The sequence below is a fragment of the Photinus pyralis genome, unplaced genomic scaffold, assembly GCF_008802855.1.
Source record: "Photinus pyralis isolate 1611_PpyrPB1 unplaced genomic scaffold, Ppyr1.3 Ppyr1.4_LG1, whole genome shotgun sequence".
Lineage (NCBI taxonomy): Eukaryota > Metazoa > Arthropoda > Insecta > Coleoptera > Lampyridae > Photinus > Photinus pyralis.
In genome coordinates this window covers 54,079,968-54,102,069 of record NW_022170249.1, presented here as the reverse complement: position 1 = coordinate 54,102,069, position 22,102 = coordinate 54,079,968, and the positions used below count along the sequence as shown (strand labels likewise).

Below are 22,102 nucleotides of genomic sequence, written 5' to 3'. Positions count from 1 at the left end.
ATTGAGTGGTTGTAACGGATGCGTACAGAATTCTTTGGTAAAAAACGAAGATGCTGACCGGTAGGTGGACGGCCGAAACTGTCACGATACTCGACTATGCCGGAGGATTGGAATTTTTTGAATAACACAATAATAATCCAATTTCAAGACAAACATATGAAAGAAAACAAACTACGGTCACTAGTTTAATACTATGCGCAGGTAAAAAACAAACTTAGCTCTTCAATTACAAATTGTTTGACTTACATTCATTGTCGGTTATGATACGATGTTCCGTTGAGAAATATATGGATTGATTTTCTGATTGAGGTTTCCTTAGTACCTTTTTTGAATATAGTGAAGGTTATTCTGCTCGAGCGATATCTCAATTCTAATGCGATTCGATCAAAGTAATCTAGTCTAGATTATTATCAACGGCACAATGTATCACAACCGACAATGAATGTAAGTCAAACAATTTGTAATTAAAGACCTTATTTTGTTTCTTCGTTTGTATAAGCACACATAAGCACAGTATTAAACTAGTAGTTTGTTCTTTCAAATCTTTGTCTCGAAATTCGATAATTTATTGTTATTCAAAAATTCAAATCCTCAGTATCTTGACAGTTTCGGCCGTAATCAAGCACAGTACCACGATTGCAAAAATGGTCGACCAATTAGGGCCCTATGGACCTCAGAAACAAAATACAAAATGGCAGACATCCGGGAATTCAAATCTCCCACTCAGTTTTATTATTATTATGTCTTTTTTTTACTACCAATCTCAGATGGTAATCAATCCCACGCAATTCAAGAAAAGGTGATTGAGGTGAGCTTGAGACAATTTGGTGGAACTTTTAAGACGCGCTTGAGAGGCAATTAAAAAAAAATTGAGAGAAACTTGAATGGAGCATGAGAGAGATTAGATAACTTGAGCAGTATTTGAGTCGTACTTGAGGAAAATATGAGGAGAAACTTTAGAAGAATTTTAAAGCTCACGAGGAAATTAACAAACGTTTCAAATTTGCTCGATGAGGAAGTGGCACTATGGTGGATGGGTATTAATAAAAAGGTATAAAAAATACGCAACTATGCCATATTTAAACTACCTACCTACCTACAGTTTCCGAGATCCCCATGGTGGCTCTCGAATTTGAATCAGCTTGTATAGGAATTCATATCCGTCATAATGTACCATAGTTAATGTATTAATTATATTCGTTTCTTAATTATGAATAGTCTTAATGTAATAATAAGAGATCAAAAACTCAAGGTTAGGGAGGAGGAGGAGCGGGCATAAATTATCGCGAGCCTAGGCCCCTAGGGCCCAATCTTTGGTTACTCCGCTTCGGTATATAATGTTGTGTAAACAACGTCATGTACACTTTATTTCGGTTTAAACACCAAAAATAATGACGAGACACCACGTATATGAGAATATTTCAATTTAATTAAGTGTAAATCTGGGGGATTATTAACAAACAAACACAAGGTTATTGTATTTGAATTTATCTCAGTGTTAATTTTCCTTTTGGAGCTGTTTACAAGATTGCGTAGTCGATTTATCGCTTTTGCAAATTTGTGCATTTCATTGTAAAACGTGAAATTTCGTGTTAAAATGTAGAGACATCTGGTCGTTTGAGATAAGGAGTTTTTATCAGACGAAATTTAATTAACGCACGTGTTCTTATCGTTGTTAAGAGATGTGTTTTTACGTTTGTGCGTTATTTTGGCGTTAAGTGGGGACGCGTCCTGTCGAAGCGGGCAGCATCAAGTCTGATTGTGATTGGTGGTTGATTTGAAATTTCCTTTTACGACCAGATTACTTGGATTATTAGAAAAAAACTAAATAATTAAGATTTTTTTTATTTTTAGTTATCGGCCGCCTGCATGCGGGGTATTATAACAAGTAAGCTTTTCTCTCCTTCAGGGATTTGGTGTTAGTTGTTCTATGTGTTTCGGAATAAATTTGTTTCAATTAATTGTGTGTTCAGTCGAATCCTTTGTGCGACCCACAATATTCTTGACAAGAGTCAATGTTGATTTGTGTTGAGCCAGATGGTCAAGTGTTTTGTGGGTGGTGTAGTGACCACAAGCCATGGCACACAGTAATCAGTATATGGTAATTGCAAAAGGCAATATAACAAATGTATGCAGGTCCAGTCCGATCCACGGATTAGCTTGAGCCCGTGAATTAAATTGGATCGAGCACACTTTAAAATGATAACCCGAATCTCGCGGCCCAATGCCTCTGATAAAAACGATTAGAAGGCGGCCATTGGTCACGAAAAAAACTTTGGTTCGTTAACTACACTTACTTCATCTTACAATTCTACGTTCTAAGTTGTCATAATCTGTTCTGCTTATTTGAATTACGTACCTTCCGTTTTTGTATCAAGCGAAGTCGAAAAATTGGTAACTGACTCTAAAGAAATTAGAAATTAATCTCATTGGGTTACCGTAATACGCTAAAGTAAAAATCGCGTATATGCAAAGTTTCCCATTTCAACTTCCTCGGTAACGAAAACTGCAAGTTAGAAACTTGTGAAATCTCACACAGATGTGTTGAGTGATTTTGTACTGAAAGGATTTGCAGCAGATTATGGCGGTTTGCGGCTTTGAGTTGTTGAACTGAATAACGGATGCCGTACGTTATTATGATTTAATCCTCAAAGGAATCATTCACAACACGACGATTCTTTTGATTGAACTGCACGTTCACTATAATCACGTGGTTTTACACATTCAAAACAAACTTTACGGGAGTTTGATGTAGGAGGAAGAGCTAGGTATATACAATACGAATATGAACACCAAATACATACATCACCTATTGAATTTATGGAAGTTTATCCTTCACCGAGTTTAATATTAGATATAGTATTAAATGTATTCAAATCTTTGGAAGTTCCCATTTATCTTAACATGAATGAACTGCATTTAAAAAAAGGAAAATAAACGAAGTTCATTCCACAGTAGGTATTCGATAATTTCAATAACTCAGCTTCCTAGTATTAATTATAGCCAAAGATAATTTTTTAGATAAAGAGCATATTATAAAACTAACTACCTTTCTATCCGCTCTTCTTAGGCAATGCTCAAGGCTATCGCACACTTACATCACGTTATGGACCGTTAAAGTGTACCTTTAGGTGCTGTTAAGTCCGGAATCATATCACCTATTTTGAATTCAAATTTAATTTATGAATCCCGCATATCCTATCCCAATCCTGCACGAGGAGAGGGAGTGCCGGAAAGAGAGCAGTGCAGCGCGCGCGCTAGAGCAAAAAAGTTGGTGCCAATAAATACTNGGTCACATGTCAGTAGTTCGTGATTTGAAAATTAATAATGGGTTCTATTTGCCACATCATTGTGTGTATCGCCCCGACAGTTTATCTACTAAATTGCGTGTTGTATTCGATGCTTCCGCAAAGGCATCGTTAGGATTATCTTTAAATGATACGCTACTTATCGGTCCTAAACTACAAAAGGACATATTTGCAATATTATTAAATTTTCGATGTTTTCCAATTGCAATTATTTGCGATATCAAAAAAATGTTTCGACAAATTAATTTGGAACCCAAGCATAGAGATTTTCAACGCATTTTGTGGCGTTTTTCCCCAAACGAACCCATTAATGAATATCGTCTTAACACAGTAACTTATGGGCTCGCTTCTTCGCCTTATTTGGCTAATCGCACAATCCAAGAACTCGCCAAAATATACGAAAATAGATTCCCTTTCGCATCGCACGTATTGCAGAATTTTATTTATGTCGATGACGTTGTTTACGGTGCAACCAGCACAGAATCGGCGTTAAAATTACAGAAAGAATTAATTGAACTTATGGAACTAGGCGGGTTTTAATTGAGAAAATGAGCAAGCAACCACTCAGAATTAATTAAATCGCAACATCAACATCTCATCGATTTTAACAAAGAAGAACCATCTTCCGTTAAAGTTCTAGGGTTACATTGGAATCCGATAGATGATCATTTCTTTTATTCTTACACATCCCATGATCCATTGGTCACTAAGAGATATATTTTATCTGAAATTTCCAGAATTAATGACCCTTTAGGTTTCCTATCACCGTGTTTAATGTTCGCAAAAATTATTATGCGACAGTTATGGATCTCAAAGGTCGGGTGGGATGATCCTCCCTCAGATTCTATCGTACAAAAGTGGCATCAATTCAGATCTGAGTTATCATATCTTTCAAAAATAAGCATTCCTAGGTTGTTTTTGTGTCAGGACGCACTTTATACGGAGTTGCATGGTTTTGCCGACGCGTCGCAAATGGGATATTGCGCAGTTGTTTATTTTAAAATTGTCTTATCCGATAGTTTAACTAAGTTATTCCTTGTTTCTGGAAAATCTCGCGTCGCCCCGCTAAAAACTTTATCTATACCGCGTTTGGAACTGTGTGCTGCTGTAATGCTGGTAGATTTGATTGCCAATATTCAGTCAATGCTACCTAATGTAGTTATTAATGAGCTACACGCTTGGTCGGATAGTCAAACCACCCTCGCTTGGATTAATTCGTTACCTTACACAAAAAAGGTTTTTGTTGCATATCGAATTTCGCATATTCAGGAAACATTGCCAGAAGCTCGATGGCATTACGTTCCAACAAAAGATAACCCCGCCGACGTGGGGTCTCGAGGTATAACCCCATCCCAGCTACTCGCACATTCGTTGTGGTGGGCAGGTCCTTCTTGGCTCTCACAATCAAGGGAGAATTGGCCTTTGCAACCAAATCATTTGGAAGCAACCGCAGAGGAGGAAACGAAATATGTGGTCCTAAATGCAGTCGTGGAGCAACGTTGTATCACTTTACTTCTCCAAAATTTCTCATCACTTCAAAAGATTCAAAGAATTTAGCTTTAACTTATCGTTTCATACATTGTTTGAGGAACAAAAACCTTCAATCACCAAGAACAATCAATATTAGTGAAATAGAACACCCTTAGATGGATAATAGAAAACATGCTCAGCTCGAGACATTTTCTGACATTTTTCGAGCAATTCAGCAAAACACTCCGGCTCCTAAGCCGTTTCGCAGACTTGCTGTTTTTGTTGACGAGGTTGGTTGCCTTAGGGTGGGTGGAAGATTACGTTATTCAAATCTCGCATTTGACGCAAAACATCCGCTTTTATTGCCAAGTAATCATAGGATAACACAATTAATTGTAGAACATACGCATCAAAAATATTTACACCCAGGATATAAAACCCTTCACTTTCTATTATTACAAAGATTTTGGATTCTGTCACCACGACGTGCCATAACTAATTGCATATCTAAGTGTATAAGATGTTTTAGAGTCTGTCCAAGAGTTAATGTGCCGTTTATGTCCTATAGAGTATCGCAGTTGAAACCTTTTTCTGTAGTCAGTTTAGATTATGCGGGACCCGTTATGATAACTTTAGGAAAAACTCGAAAACCAAAAATTCTAAAGGCATACATATACATTTTTGTCTGTTGTGCGGTAAAAGCTATTCATATAGAGCTTGCATCAGACCTCTCTTCAGATTCATTTATCGCCGCTTTTCGCCGATTTACAGCCCGCAGAGGCAGATGTTCCGAAATATTTAGTGACCAAGGTACTAATTTTATTGGTGCAAATCGTCAATTTATCGAACTTGCTCAACAAGCTGCAACTAAACTTAATTTAAATTGGAACTTTAATCCACCTGGAGCGCCACATTTTAACGGTCTAAGCGAGGCTGGGGTGAAAGCTGTTAAGACTCATCTTAAGAGAGTAATCGGAACTCAAATATTAACATATGAGGAACTATATACTTTTTTAACGCAAGTAGAAGCTCTTTTAAACTCTCGTCCTTTATGCGCCATTTCACAAGATCCTAATGATCTGCAGGCACTCACGCCATCTCATTTTCTAAATTTGGAGCCATTAAATTCGGTTATACCGGATCCAGATCTTTCACATATAAAATTAAATAGATTAAATCGATGGCAGCTATTGCAGAGAATGCATCATGATTTTTGGAAACGGTGGCATTTAGAATATTTACATACGCTTCAACAGCGAAGCAAATGGTACAATAAAACCACTAATATCCGAGAGAATGCACTTGTTCTAATTAAAGATGAACAAAAGACTCCATTATTTTGGCCTCTAGGACGGATAATTGAGGTGCATCCAGGTACAGATGGAGTGGTCCGCGTTGCCACTGTAAAAACATCTCACGGTATTTATAAACGGCCAGTGGTAAAATTGTGCCCACTGCCGATTCAATAATAATTTTTTTTCTTTTCTTTTTTTGTTCTTTCTTATATATACCTAGTTAGTTAAGTTGCTTGAGTGAATAATACAAGTTTTTATTTTATTTTGTGTAACAGAAAAAACTATTGTTTTTTGATGGGTGGTAATGTTAAGTCCGGAATCATATCACCTATTTTGAATTCAAATTTAATTTATGAATCCCGCATATCCTATCCCAATCCTGCACGAGGAGAGGGAGTGCCGGAAAGAGAGCAGTGCAGCGCGCGCGCTAGAGCAAAAAAGTTGGTGCCAATAAATACTGGTTCTTTTGGGGAATTGGGGTAAGTGCAGGTCCTTTTACTACGCAAACAGGTGCTTTAAATCGACCAACTTCCTCGGGATACGTGATAGTGTATTTAACACGTCGCATGTTAGGCATAAATGATTTTGAAAGAAACTCTTAATAAGGGCATAATTGCTGTACAAATTTCCGAGGAACTGATCCATGCTATATGTACAGCCATAAACCATCTCAACTACTCCCACATATGTCAATAATGCAATAAACGAATGACAAATGGAGAACTTCTATTTATTGTCGACGTAGGTATCGTTAGATCTCATCTTTTGAAAGCAAACCATTTTTCTTTCAATTGTCAAATTCAAAACAAAGCATGCTTATGTTTCAATTACAAGGCCCAGACAGAAATATAACAAGTTAAAAAGTCATTATGCAAGCATAAATGACGAGAGCGTGTTTTCCTCTACATAATATTAATGCTGGAAAAAATACTGGAAGGCACGAGACTCTTACCCATTCTCTTTCAAATCTATCGTCGAAGTCTATACAGTTTATTGTAAAATGGTGGAACGTATATTAGATTAGATATTAGATTTGCTTTTATTTCAAGTGCCCATGTATTAAATTTCATTTAATGGCCTTCGTAAATAAGGAAGTTGGCATTTGCGCATAACAATATTTTAAAAATGTCGTTACTTTTACTTAAATCATAGGTAAATAAAAAAAGTTAGCATTGCACATGCGTTAACTCGAATTTCTGACACTGCGCATGCGCAAAACCAAAAATAGCGGTATGCACGGAATCCTTGGACCAAGCCCTTTCAAATGAGCCCCCTATCGCCCAAACCGGTTCAGTCCTGTAAAAGGAGTACGTGTGACGGATGGACGGACGACAAAGTGCGGCCAGTAGCGAGCGATTGATCACTTTGAGGAAACTACGCTAACAAAACAATTAAGAGATTAAAACTACTCATTTTTTAATACCATCAGAGTACCCATTTACGGGGGAAAAGTCCCAATAATTAACTGAATATGAAATGTATACATACATCATAATATAATATGCAATTAAGCCAATTATTATTATTTGATCACAGTAGTAGTGGTTCTAACTATTTACTCCCTAAGGATGGTGTTATTGCCATGTTTCACTAGTTCACACGTTGTGGTATTAATTAATTATTGATAGCAGCAAGGTAATTGAAGGATGTTAATTATGCAAAGTAAGTAAATTAATTATCGGTTAATTTTCAATAAGAAGTTTTGAACAAATTACTTAACCGTTCGTTTCTTCCAAATGGCGTTCTACCAAATCTCAAAATAATTTGTTCGGAAGTTTCCTCTTAATGGATGTTGCTTGTTTCAACAAAGCGTTTAAATTAGTTAAAAGCGATGGTCATAAATCAATACTGCGAACACGACGAATTTTTGTATAGATAGAAGTTTAATTAACTTTCACAAGAGCTTTACAAAGTTTGGCAATTATGAAATATTGGTATGCATATGACGCATTTCTATTAAATTTTCAACGGCTAATGGTTTCGTTTTCCAATTTGAAATTGATGATTATGGGTAACGGGACAAATTTTAATTTTGTGGGATTTTAGAACATCATATGAAAAGGTCCGTCCGAGGCCTTAACTACCTTTTCAAGATATTTAGTTCGTTCATTTTGCATGAGGTAGTTTATAGCTCTGGAACCTGAGCCAAGAAAAATCTTGACAATGGCAACTTTCTTATTTATTATATTGAAATTTTAAGCACAAATAATGCCTCCAGTAAAAACAAAATTACCTAAAGGTAATCGTATATAACTCTAAAGTGGCAAAATAGTTATCAGCTAAGACGCTAAACGGAAGTTACCCTTTATGAGAGTCGATTCTCGATATTAAATCTCCTTCATGATCCGGTGACCTCATGGCCGCTTGTTATCAGGAGATGTGAAAGTAAACCAAGGGCGTCGGCACCCGCAGGTATCGGTGAATTTAACCCAAGGTTACAAAACTTGTAGGTCGAATAAGAATTAGTAGGTAACGTAAAAAGTATTGCGGAACTTGAAGATATTCAACCCTAAAAGAAATCAAAGGTATCCCCTCTTATATAAGAGGGCTAATCGTAGATGAAGCAACAATTGTCGATTGAAATTGCAGTACAACAGATTGCAGCCGAAACCTAAAGAAAGTACACTATAAATGAACGAAATGCGCATGGGGGACTGATGATAAAAAAGGAAAAACACAAAAGTATATCCCCAGAATCCCGTCCAAACTAATTCCCAAATTATGAATCCAATCGCCCAAGATAAATATATTCGGAAGATGGCAATTAAAATTCCATGTGTCCTCACGATTTCATCTATTTGTTTAAATGACGTGTACTTCGATACGATTTACCAAAGAAAGACGAAGATGAAAATCGATACCCACAAATCAAGGTGCTGGCAAAATTGCGTGGTTAAATACCATCAACAGATGGAGCCATCTATCAAATCGTTTCAAAAGTTACGGTCTTTCGACCAGTAATAAACCGTAAACAATAATAATGCGTCGTAATAGAGAAAATAATGAAGAAGAATTGAACAAAAAAGTCTCATCGATATTACTAAATAGGAAGACGGCACAAGGGATATATTTATTTGTGAAGTCTCAAATTCGAGGCTTGTTTAGTTCAGTTCGCGAAACCGCCAGAGAGAAATTGTTCACGTGTAAGGTATTTAGGTGTTTTGAGTGTGTTCTTATCCTAGATATTAGTAGCGAATCTAATCAACAATCTATCTCAGATATAAAACTGAACAGATCTATCGACAGTAACAGTAGTAGTTAAGCATTTCCAATCTATTTTAAACCAAGTCAATTTAGAGTATCGTACTGTGCCAGCCGCGTAAACAAGTTAATCTCCCGTTGTGCCTAAAAGTGATTGCAATAGATCGGATGGCCATAAATTGTACAATGTACTATCATTCCGTTGTTATTTTTGGGGGAAGCTGAGCTGATGCAGTTCACTTTGCTTATTGACAGCCCCTCTGTATTTGAAAACCACTTAAACATTCAAATAGCATAGATACAGATTTGCGAATGAACTCATTTTCGATATGAATAGATATTGAAACTCAATAGCTTCACCGATTGTAGAGACAGACGCACTATACAAAATTAAATTACATCCGATAAGAGTAACGCAATATTGGCTGAAAACTGAAACTGTGTTCGCCCTCGTGATACTGATACGTTTTTAATGAACTTTATTTGTATACTAACGTAGGTAGCATTAAACTCGTTAGTCGTCAAATTTTTTTCTGCCAGAGGGAAATATAAATTCCTGCTCTGGGCCTATTGAAGATTTTTATCTACCTATTCAATTTGGTTCTTCGTAATAATTTATGGTTCTTTTCAGTTTTATTTGATATGATGTAAGTTATCAAATTCTCAACTTTGATGGTAACTATTCGCTGATAAATGTGTCGGAATGTTTGTGAAGCGTCACCTGCTAATTATAATCTATTGTTTCATAATATTATCATTGTTTATAAACGTCGAGATTCCAATCCGATGAACGATGGTATCCACAGCGTCCATGTCCTCAAATATTAGCATAAGCTCAAATACCGCTACCGTTTTACGTCGACGTTACAATTATGTTAATTTACCCCAAGTACCTAGAGACATCTGACAATAGGTCTTTATCTGGTCACTTATCAAACCTTTTAAAATCAAAGGTCAAATAAACCCCTAAAGCAGATCTAAAGAAGCGGTAAAGCACCTCGGTGTGACCCTACGGGGTCATTGGATTTGACCCATTTTCAACAGGCTTGATACATGTGACATATAGGTCAGCTATGCAAAGTTTGATTTTGACTAGTTAAGTGCCTTTAATTTTCAACTCTCAACTTCTTTCACCCTTTAGTTTTATTAATACCTGAACAAGGATCTGTTAGTCTACCTTGTTTCCCCTCAATAAGTATTTTTTCTTTAACTTTTCTACAAAACTCAGTGGCGTTTTGATTGTTTTATCTAGCTGTAAAAGAGAACCCATTCACCACCTCGACCCACCTACTTTGCCTGAGCCTACAGTGGTTAACTGAAGTAATTTTGTTGCGTGTGCCCAATAGTTTTCAAGTTGTCGTACCCCGATATAGGGGTGTATCACGGAGTAGGCCTTTTCTTGAAAAGGAATGATACCTAATGTTTCCAAATAAGGTGGGCTAGGAGAATCCTGCCCTTGATTGTTCTAATAAGCTCAGACAACCTATTATTATTATTAGTAGTAGTATTAGGGAGCCAGTTGAATAACCACGTACGACTGACCTAAGCACAAACCCATGGGATCATATGCAGCACAAATTAACTAACGTGAAGTCCTCAGGTTTATGTAGCCTACCAGGATTCGTCAATCCGTAACGTCTCACGGATAGTGCCGGCGAGTATGAGCAAAAGCAGCTGATTGGCAATACAACCTATTTCTACGCGTTGCTAAATGATCAAACCTGAGGAACTGAATCCATGTTAAGCTATTTTGTTCCAAACATTTACCTTTTTGGTTAAACGAACATAGACAATGATTCCAAGTGCTCTGGTAAGTGTGAAGTCGAATGTAGTGAGATATACCCCCTTCTTTTTCGTCGACTGAGCCCTTAACTTTCCATCTACCTACGGACGCACGGATAAGTGGCAGTAGGTGCAAAGTATCGTGCATTTAATAAAATTAATCAATGCTAAATGAAAAGATATTAACTTGCAGTATTGTCGGCACGCTCGGGCTGTAAATTTGTTGTACTATGTTAAGGTTTTTTTTGCATAACCGAATTTTTTGTAGCCAAAGCCTTTAATCATTGTAATTTATACAAATTTACGTAAATGAAGGGGGGTTACTGTTATGAAGAAATTATGGTGGACAATGCCTTAACTAAAAAAAACACTAATATTTTAAGCACCAAATTCAAACTGTCTGCCCACATTTCTGATCACCCTATATACGAAAATGAGTTTCAGAGTCGCGGGCGTTATAATAATAATAATAATAATAATAATATTTATTTACAGAGAAACCCCAAAAAAGAACAACAATAATAAATTACCTATAACAATAACAAGTTTAAAGTGTACATTACACATAAAAAAAACATGTTATACAATATTAATTAAATTAAATTAAATTAATATAATAACCCACAATAATAATATACATTACCGTTATACCTATAACATACTCTTAATAAACAAACATGCTACATTATCACTCCAAAAGTGCTATGGTTAACGTTTCTGATAAAAATCCATATGTGAGATGTAATTTTAACTTTTGTTTGAGTAAATTTAGAGAAACATTGAATCGATCAATATATGGATAACTATTAGCTAAACACATAAATCTCTCAATGGGTAGGTTTTTGAGATAGTTAGTTTTGGAGAATTTAATAGAGAAAAGGTGAGTGTATCTAAGCTGTTTCTCGGGAACATTAAAGTTTATTGATTGAAGCAGCAGGGAATTATCACAATGTCCATTAATCAGTTTAAAGAGAAAAATCAAATCGAAGCATCTTCTTCGAGCCAATAAAGTGTTGCTGTTCAATTTTTGCAGAGCAACGATATGCGAAAAGTTTTCAGCAAGATAACCCATTTTATACCAAAAATAACGGAGGAATTTATGTTGTACCTTTTCCACCATAACAATGTAGGTATCTTGATAAGGGGACCAAACTTGAGAGCAGTATTCTAGGGTGCATCTAACATACGAATAATACAGAGATTTGAAGATTAATTGATTTCGAAATTGACTTGCGCTGCGAATTATAAATCCGAGTTGCTTTCGTGCCTTGTTGCATATTCGAGTGATGTGATCTTTAAAGGTAAAATCGTAAGAAAAAGTGACACCCAAATCAGTTATGGAATTTTGCCGAATAAGCAAAAATCCGTCGATAACGTACAAGAAACGGATTGGACATCTTATTCTGTGAAACGTGATCGAAAAACATTTAATTGGATTTAAGGTCATTTGGTTAGAAACGCACCAAGCAGAAAGTGAGTCTAAATCCTCTTGCAAGTGCAAACAGTCGTGTATAGAACGAATCGGCTTAAAGATTTTAATGTCATCGGCAAATAATAAAAAATTGGAAAACTTAAAAACGTGGTTTATATCGTTTATGAACGCTAGGAATAATAAAGATGCTAAATGGGCACCCTGTGGCACTCCGGAAGTCACACATATCGTTTTTGATTCAAAGTTATTATACTTGACAATTTGTGTACGTCCACTCAAATAACTATGAAGCCAAGATAGTAGCGGCTCACCAACTCCGATACGATTTAACTTGGAGATCAGTATTTGGTCGAAGGCTTTAGGTGAAGTCGCCATATATTGAGTCCAGTTGAATATCTCCTTCAAGGCAGCAAGCAATATGTTGTTGATACGCTAATAAATTAGAGGTGGTCGAACGATTTGGAAGGAAACCATGCTGTTCATCAATTATTTCCGTCTGAAATATGGGAAACAGTTGGTCTGTTACTAGCTCATCAAAAACTTTTGAGATGGTAGACATAACAGCTATGGGTCGATAATTCTTGATATCAGCCTTAGACTTTGATTTATAAACAGGTCTGACATAGTTTAATTTCCAAAATTTTGGAAATACGCCTTCATTAATTGATTTTGTAAAAATAATGTGTAAAGGATGACTTAGAACATAGCAGCACCGTTTTAGCAGGAATGCAGGAAGTCCATCTGGACCACAGTTTAAATTGTCCTTTAATTTACTTAATTTAGTCAAAACATTAACTAATGTAATATTAACACTCCTCACATTAACAGAACTATTGCTGTACGGAGCTTGAAAATCGACCATAGGATCAATAATATCGCAACTAGGTAGATACGCAGTGCCGAAGTTGTCTGCGAAAAGGTTAACGATGTCATACCATTTTCAGCATTGGTTGAACCTAAGTGCGTATTAGACGGCAGCTCATTTTCATTCTTCTGTTTTCTAACAAAGTTCCAAAATAACTTAGGATTGGATTTGATTTTGACTTCTATATGATTTATATGATTTCTGTAATCCCTATCAGACAGCTGTTTACAACGTCTTCTTAAATTAGAAAATGTATTATACAACTGCACCGAATTTAAAAGTTTATATTTTGAATGCGCTAATTTTTTTTGAAATAAATGTTCTTTTAATTCCTTAGAATACCAGACGGGATAGCGGTAGTTAGAGTTAGTGATTGTCTTTATAGGAATAAACAGATTAACACCATTATAAAAAAGTTCGTAAAACAAGGTTACTGCATCATCTAAGCCCAGAGACCACAATACATTCCAATCAAAGGAAGCTAAGTAGTAGGTTAATGATGTAGGTTAATAATGTCATCCAAATAGAAAAAAAAAAAAAATCCATTGTGGCCCGCAAATTTTGTCTACTAGGTATTGAAATGTACTAGGAGCTCCATTAACGCCATACGGTACACGAGTCTAGTCGAACAAACCCCTCTCCGGAATGGAGAGAGCTGTATACTGACGACTATTTGGTGATAACTTGCCAAATTTTCTTATCTTTAACTTTTTGATCAGCTCTTAATTGAGAAGGAGATAGTATCTGACCACGTACTTCTCCTACTTTCCGTTTCCCGATTTGGTACAATTGGAATATGTCTTTTCGGTGTGCCGTGGTTTTTAGCACCTATAAGCCTATAACTACTAAGCTAGGTACTTCTGGTAGGGACCTAAGAAATTACAACGCCAAAAGACCTCTTAAACTCCCACTAGACCTAGGGCACCGTTCAGTGTCTGCACCCCTATAGCTAACCCCCAATCCACGCCCATGGTTAAACGATGTATCTCTCGAGGCTCTACTTTTTAGCGTATTTCCAAAAAATATTAAAAAAAATGCTCTATTGTGGCCACTTTGTCCGTCCGTTCGGTCGCTACTACATCGTTTTACTTTTTTCGCTATTTGGTTCGTTATGGTGTTGAGGCTTGCACCGAGGAAGGAATTTTTTTCTGCGTTTCTTACTAAAAAAGTTATAGTAAAAAATCAATTTTTTTATGTACCATAATTTTACACTTTTGTCGCTTATTAACGATCCCGGAGATATAAATTGGTACGCATGTTCTCACGGATATAAGAAAGGTCGCTATTTGCAGCTACGTAGACTAACGGGTCAAAAAGTTACAACCCAAAAACTGACCAACTCTCCAAAAAATGGTGTTCTTGTATCATTTTTGTTCTAAAGAACATATGAATGTCAGGGTTTTCTTTGTTAGTACATATTCCTTAAACCTCAAGCAACTATGCAGACGAATTTAAAAAAATTCCGAATGCGCAACCCAGCTTTGGAATTTGCGCAATCCAATTTTTTTATTTGTTAAGACACTTAAATAAAATTTTGTATATACGGACCTCGAATAAAAGCAAAACTAATACCAAGTTAAAAAATTTGTTCTACAAGCTATGCTGATCTAAGGGAACCGAATCAGCCCCTTAAGGAGGTGTATTGTCAAATTAATGGGTGCATGAAGATCGATGATCGTTCAGTATTCAGTTGTATCAGATTTTTGTGCTTTTAAATTCTATACGCTAAGATGATTCTTATAAAATCAAGTTGAAATGAATGTCAAAGAATAGATTGTGCATGCGCAGTGCTAAACTTTCTTCTGGACGAATTTGGCTGAAGTAACTAACTTTTTCGAACAAAGACTGTTAATGTGGAAATGCGCTTTTTGTAAATCGTTTACGATTACTTCTTGAACTTGTTTTTAATAGTTTGCTTGTGTTTAATATATTTATTTTATAGCATAATGTTAAACATGACATTTTAATAGGTTTGAATGAGTAGGCTAAGCCGTTCTTTAACCGTAAGGATAGATAAAGTGATCTCTTTAACCGTAAGGGTAGATAAAGTGAAACAGATGAGTATGCATTCTAATGACATCTGTCATTCTTATTTCAACTGCACGATATAAAATGACGTCCGGAACATATTCTGTTTCTATAGCAACGATCGCGACGGCAGAACCTAAGCTTGCTATTTTTGACGTCTCTAAATTAAATTGAGAATTGTCAGAAGCTTTATAATGATTTATATGGCTTCTGCTATAAAATAAAGTTTTGTATAATACACGACGATAAAAGGAAACTAACCATTTCGTGAAAGTTAAGTTAAGTCTTTTACTCAATGAATATATCCCTTTATCGTCTTGTATAATAAATATCTATTAATTGCTATGAGAAACATGTTTAATGTTCATTATGCCACAAAGAAATCTGCAAAGGAAAGGATTTCAGACGCAAAGGTGCTGGGAAAGTTCACAGTACGTAAATAAGTTTTATTATTATTATTACGATTAACTGTAATTTGACTATTGAAATTGTGTTTATTAGAATGTGATTTTTGTAAACCGCTGCATATGATTCTGTATTACCATTGAGTACTAAATTTTTATTCAATGGTATTTATTACTTAGGTGTCTAATGTATTCATCGTGCAGGCACAGCAATCGTTACTTTACAACTATAAAATTAATACGGAAGGGCGGCGGGTATCAAAGCGTACACAGCATGTGAAATTCTTATTTGCCGATTCTTTGCTTACTATCACATCTTCCCTAATTCGCGTTTTTTCAAAGGAACATGCGGTTCTAAGGATTTAAATTAAAATTCAAGCACATCCTGCATGATGCCACAAATGCATCCACGCAAATTGGCAGGAAATTACTTTTGTGGGTGAAATAACTTTCTGTATTAACTCGATGAGGATTTCATTTTACCGAAAAATTACACATCAAATGAGATTTAATCTACACATATTGAGACATCGGATATACCTTTAGTAGTTTGTACACCATGACCATAATTTCGTAAAAAAAGATGAGTGTAATTGTTGGCATCGGCCAAAAGGGGAGAAGAAGAAAAGGGTGTAGTGCAGTTACTGCAAAAAGTAAACTTTTCTCATGTTGATTTCACGAGAGAGTTGTCAGAAAATATAAAAGTGGTAACGTCAAAATTTTATTTGCAAACATCCTGTAGTATGTGTTGTAAAATTCCTCCGTTAGATGTCGCCTGCTGTCGTGTAAGGAATCCAATTATGATAGTTTTTATAATTAATAATTAATGATGAAAACTATTTTCGTTAAGTTCCGTGAGATGCCGCCACCTACCTTTCCGATTATATCAAATACCACTTCCCGTTAGTCCCTTCCCGATTACCATTTCCACATATTCCGCCAAACGTAACCAGCCGTTTAATACAAAAGCAAGTGTCCAGGCTGTGAGAGGCACTTATTGAGCTCACCTTCTTTTATAGCTCAAAACCTTTTACCAGAACAACCCTCCAGATCTCCTGCTCTTCCTGAAGCTTAGACCGGTGCTTTGTACCATAGGCCTAAATTTCGCCAACCCTGTTATACCTCACCTGCTCAAGAAGCTTAGGCCGGTGCTTTGCACCTACGGCCTGACTCCCGATAACTAACCTCCAGAAGCTCACGGCTGGTACTGCGTACCGGGTCAACTTCCGGACCTCCTGTTGTTCTAAACCTTGTCAAACTTGTGGTGTCTTAGGACGGTACTTTGTACCTATGTTCTGAGGACCGTCCTGCTTTATTACTAATCCAGATTCCTGTATACTTTTTTTTTTAGTTAATTAAAGAACCCGTTTCATTTTATTCAGTACAGTCATTTTGTTTTGTTTTGAAACCGTTGGTTTGCTACTATTCAACATTATGAATTATGTATCTGTTATGTTTTTGTTACGCTTATGTCCATTGTGAAAAAGCACTTACACTTAGGGCATAACAATTTTTTTTTCTTGTATGTTTACAAATACGTATTTTAATCAAATTAATAACAGTTTTTATGCAGGTAATGTTAATTTATTACAATTAAGTCATGATCGTCTATAGAAAAAATATATATGCGGCGACCATTTTTTGGCAGATACTTTATTGAATAAGCGATTAAAATAAGATAAGTACCAAACTTATAGTAATTATACGCACAAAATATTCCTATAGTAAAAAATTTAAATTTCAAGCTAAAAGTCAATCACCTGTATCTTTACCAAGTCAACCAAGAACGTCCCCGGTAGAAAGTCATTCAAGCCCCACACAGAAAATTGTTCACAGCCCTAGCGGAAGATTTTTAGAGGAAATCGGTAAGAAGTTGTCTATCGTGAGACAAATCACACTTTTATTCTATGATCGTGACATATTATTCTTTTTAGACAATTTTTCAACTCCTACCAAAGAAAAAACTGATAACGTTTATCACAGTCCTAGTGGAATTCAAATGCCTTTTTCTTTGGCATCGACCAAGAGAAGGTTGGTAATGGATGATGATAAATCTAAGGAAAAGCGTTTACAAATGCGTGTAAATTCTACTTGTGACCAACTTCTTCAGAAACGAAAACAATTAAAAAGTAAATCAACATATATTTTACAGTTTAAAAAAAACTGTAAACGATAACCCCTGGTGTTACACTTCCATAAAATGCCTCTTCTTTTGCAAAAACTTTTACAAACATGCAGGTACTGGGATCGAAAAAGAGAACTTATACAAGTAGCGAGCAAAAAGTTGCTTTACTGCCTTTAGTGCCTCTTCCTTCTTGAAGAAAGTAGAGACAAAAGTGGAATCAATGACTAAGATAGATAAACAAGTAGTTCTATGATTCGGCGAGATGGCCCTCAAGTCCAAATTTGAGTACAACAAAAGGAACGACTTAATTGAGGGCTTTCAAGATTTAGGTCGTAAACCTGTTCCCGTCAAACAGGTGCTAGTTCTATTGGTCAGAGGTCTGAACTGAATATATCAGTGGAAACTACCATTTGCTTATTTTGTAACATGTAACCGGTGCCAGTAGTCAAAATTTAGAAAAAATTATCACAAAAGTTTAAACCTTCTTGAACAGATAGGGTTACATCCTAAAGCCATTGTTTGTGATATAATAATAATAATACCGTTTATTCCATGAGACTTGTATACAAGCATTGGAACGTCAAAATTACAAATTACATATTATATAATTAAGTATAAATTATAAATAAGTAAAAATACGCTACCTACACGTTATACTCGTATTACATACATGCAACAATTTTTCTGTTCAAGTATTCGTCTAACCTATAAATGCACATTTTTACCACCAACATGTTTTTTATAGTTTGTTTAAACCTAGATGGATTATGGATACATTTTACGTTTTCCGGTAGTTTATTCATCTTCTAGCAACAGAAAATTTTTCCAACTGTTAGGAATTTCCACGGAGAAGCCTTATTTTGTATATAATCAAAAAAAGTACCTATTATGGAATATTCGATGTCCCTCATTTAATGAAAAGCTTAAGAAATAATTTATTGAATGGGATTTATGTATTAGACGGAGAAGGCATTTCTTTTGATGACATCAAAAAAAGCCATGAAATTGACAAAACCAGTAATACCGGTAGGGCTCTGACTAATGTTGGAATTCTGTGTAAAATATCCGAGATCGTAAGCGGGTTTACGGGCACTCGTAAGATCGGAACTAAAAAAGGCAATTCTGTGTCCGCCCGGATCTTACAAATTCTCGGAAGTCCCTACGGCTTGTCGTAAATTCTTACGGTGACAGATTATCTGACCTAAACTTATCCGAGCGCATCAAAATGAATAATATGCGCTTCTATTTACATATTGGTGCTCTTCTCGAAGAAGATAATGATCGGTAAGAATCAATATTTAAAAGCATAACGCAATTTTCATAAACAAACTTCATATAACATTAAAATTTGCGTATAATTATTTTTAAGTAATTTCATGAGAATAACGAAGAGACAGTTAAGGGACTCGCTTAATGTTTTTGAAACAAGCGAGAAAGACTTTAAACAAATGTTTCGTTTGGACAAAGTAAGTGTAATGGGTTTGATCGAGGAAATAGGCCCCCATTACCAAAACACAGGAAGTATTCCGCTTCATTTAAAGGTAATACCTAGGTATATTTTTATACATATCATTTTCAATACCTATGCTGTAATAACTACAAATTGGTACCTACAGGTACAGATACATAAGAAGGCGAAAGATGACGCATCCTTACTATTCATATTCTATTAATTTGTGCGCCACTGAGTGGGTTCTGCAGTCTGCGTATAGCCATTGTTTAAAAAATGGTATAGCCCGCTGTCGCCTTCTTATGTGCCGGTGCCAGTGCAATAATTACCCAAATTCGACAGGTTCTAACAACACTAAACTTTGTTGCCACTGGTTCATTTCAAAATCCTGTAGGAAGTAGCTGTTGGATTTCTTTGAGTCAGCCATCAGTTTCAAGAATAATACACGAAATAACATCTTTAATATCACAACATTTGTTGCCAGAATGGGTTCAATTTCCGACTGACTTCGAAACAAAAAATAATATTAAACAAGGGTAAAACATTAAGCACATAAGTATTTTAGATAAAACCTTCAACTTTATTCAGATTTTACAACAAGTGGAATGTACGTGGTGTTCTTGGAGTTGTAGATGGAACTCATGTTGAAATTCTTGCTCCACCTACGAATGACGTTCACCATCCCCCTTTTGTTTATATAAACAGAAAAGGAAAACACTCAATAAATGTTATGCTCGTATGTTAAAGGATAAGACGTATAGAAAATGAATATTAATTATTTATTTTGTAAAATTAGATTTCGGATTCTAACACAAAAATTATTGCTTGCAATGCCAGATATCCTGGGTCCGTCCATGATTCTGCAATATGGCAAATGAGTAATATTAAAACTTATTTAAAGCGGGAGTATGATAATGGAGATAAGTCCACGCATTTACTTGGTATTTAAACATATTTAACAATGTTATAATAGAAAAAAAACAATTTTTTTTACCAAATTTACAGGTGATAGCGGATACCCCCTTGAACCATGGCTATTTACTCCCTTTTCGAATTTTGAGCAAGGAAGCCCAGAAGAACGTTTTAATAACCAATTCAAGACGGCTCGAAATGTTATTGAAAGAACCAACGGCATATTAAAAGGACGTTTTAGATGTTTGTCAAGGCACAGAGTTCTTTTATACCATCCGAGTAGAGCAGCTAACATCATTTATTCTTGCTGTGTTCTTCACAATATTGCTCTCCGGGCAAGGATTCCTCTTCCGGAGGAAGAAATAGAATATAGAGACGAGATTGGCATAGGTAAACGTTTTCATGTACATCATTACCTCAAATAAAATGTACAATGTTTTTAGAAGGCAATTTGGAGTACAATGATGTTCTGCAAGAAGGGAGGGCTACAAGAGCTAGATATATAAGAAATAATTTATTATTATAAAATACAAAAAAAAAACTCCAAGACATTTATGTTAAAAAAAAGACTATTAATCAAAATCAAATTTAAAGTTTTGGTTTTCAAATTTATATTTTGCCACTTCAAATTTAAGTCGAAGAAGCTCGTTTTTGTTTTTTTCCTTTTTACACTTTATGTACTCTTCGGAAAATTGTTTTACAATGGAACCTAATTCTTCAATATTTTTTTCGGATTTGTTCATTGTATTCAATAAGCTTTCTGTCACAATCGACAATGGCTTTTGCCGAGGTAGAGTTTTTGTCCCAGGTTTTTGCGGTGGAACGGGTGTAACAGCCGGTTCAATTTCAGGTGGTACTATTACTGGTGTATCATCTTCAACCGGCATTGGTTCAGTAATTTCCTCCTCAAGAGGTATTATCATGGTATCTGAATCTAATAAAATTCCATCGAAGTTTGTAACACCCAACGCACCGGTTACGGTCACTTTTCCCCATACACAGAGTGCCCGTTCTTCCATGTCTGTTAGTGTTATACTGCTTTGAGGACCTGATCCAGTCTTTAAACGGTGCTCATTTAATTTCCTATATTTGTTTTTCACAAATTACTTCCAATCTGTAAAACGCTAAAAAAGATGGTTATTTAAAAAAAGCGATGAAGAGATTTAAAATAATGCTACAAAACTTGTGCTGAAGTTTGCTGTATAAATCATATCGTTTTTACCTTTTTCCAATCAGCTACAGTCAGCTGAGGCCCATCTGGATCAGAATTTAACTTTTCTGACATTTCACCCCATTTATTTTCGATGTAATTTACATCTAGCGATGGGTTGATTGTATTGGATCGCATATGGTAGTCATTTTCTATGTAATATAAGTAAATATTATATTGATTAGTTGTTGTGTTCTTGGTTCTCTTTCTCTTTTTGTTTTCTAAGCTAAAAAAATGTAAATTGTCATTTTTAGGTTAGGATATTAATTTTTTTTAAACAAAGAAATAACATTGTAAATGTACAATGTAATCTTCAATAATAAAATCTTACCTCATAATGCTACTCTATATTCAATTTTACTTCAGTAAACTGTCCAAACGGCAAGGAAACCAAGGGATAAATGGTGTACACTACCGGCTTGTCAATGAAAACAATAGAAGTGAAGTTGGTTGCGATCGGAACGGCTCGGTAACGGCGACTCGTAACGCTTTTCATTACGAGTCGGCGCACAGAATTGCAAATTTTAAGGTTTTGTAAAATTTCGCTTACGATCAACTTATAAGCTACGGGCGTACGGTTTTACGGTTTAACGATTGCATATGTACAGAATTCCAGCATT

At 35.6% G+C, this 22,102-nt stretch overlaps 2 protein-coding genes across 2 annotated transcripts; both read left to right on the top strand.

The window, feature by feature from the left end:
- Positions 1-5,075: 5,075 nt before the first annotated feature.
- LOC116159581 lies at positions 5,076-17,738 on the top strand. Its single transcript, XM_031472590.1, has 3 exons — positions 5,076-6,552; positions 17,531-17,650; positions 17,720-17,738. The coding sequence occupies exon 1, from the start codon at positions 5,336-5,338 to the stop codon at positions 6,245-6,247; it is 912 nt and encodes a 303-aa protein (XP_031328450.1). The 5' UTR covers positions 5,076-5,335; the 3' UTR covers positions 6,248-6,552; positions 17,531-17,650; positions 17,720-17,738.
- A 1,229-nt stretch (positions 17,739-18,967) lies between these two features.
- LOC116167853 (putative nuclease HARBI1) lies at positions 18,968-21,339 on the top strand. Its single transcript, XM_031483422.1, has 7 exons — positions 18,968-19,194; positions 19,280-19,451; positions 19,703-19,896; positions 19,949-20,096; positions 20,157-20,301; positions 20,366-20,662; positions 20,716-21,339. The coding sequence occupies exons 1-7, from the start codon at positions 19,136-19,138 to the stop codon at positions 20,796-20,798; spliced, it is 1,098 nt and encodes a 365-aa protein (XP_031339282.1). The 5' UTR covers positions 18,968-19,135; the 3' UTR covers positions 20,799-21,339.
- The last annotated feature ends 763 nt before the right edge of the window (positions 21,340-22,102 follow it).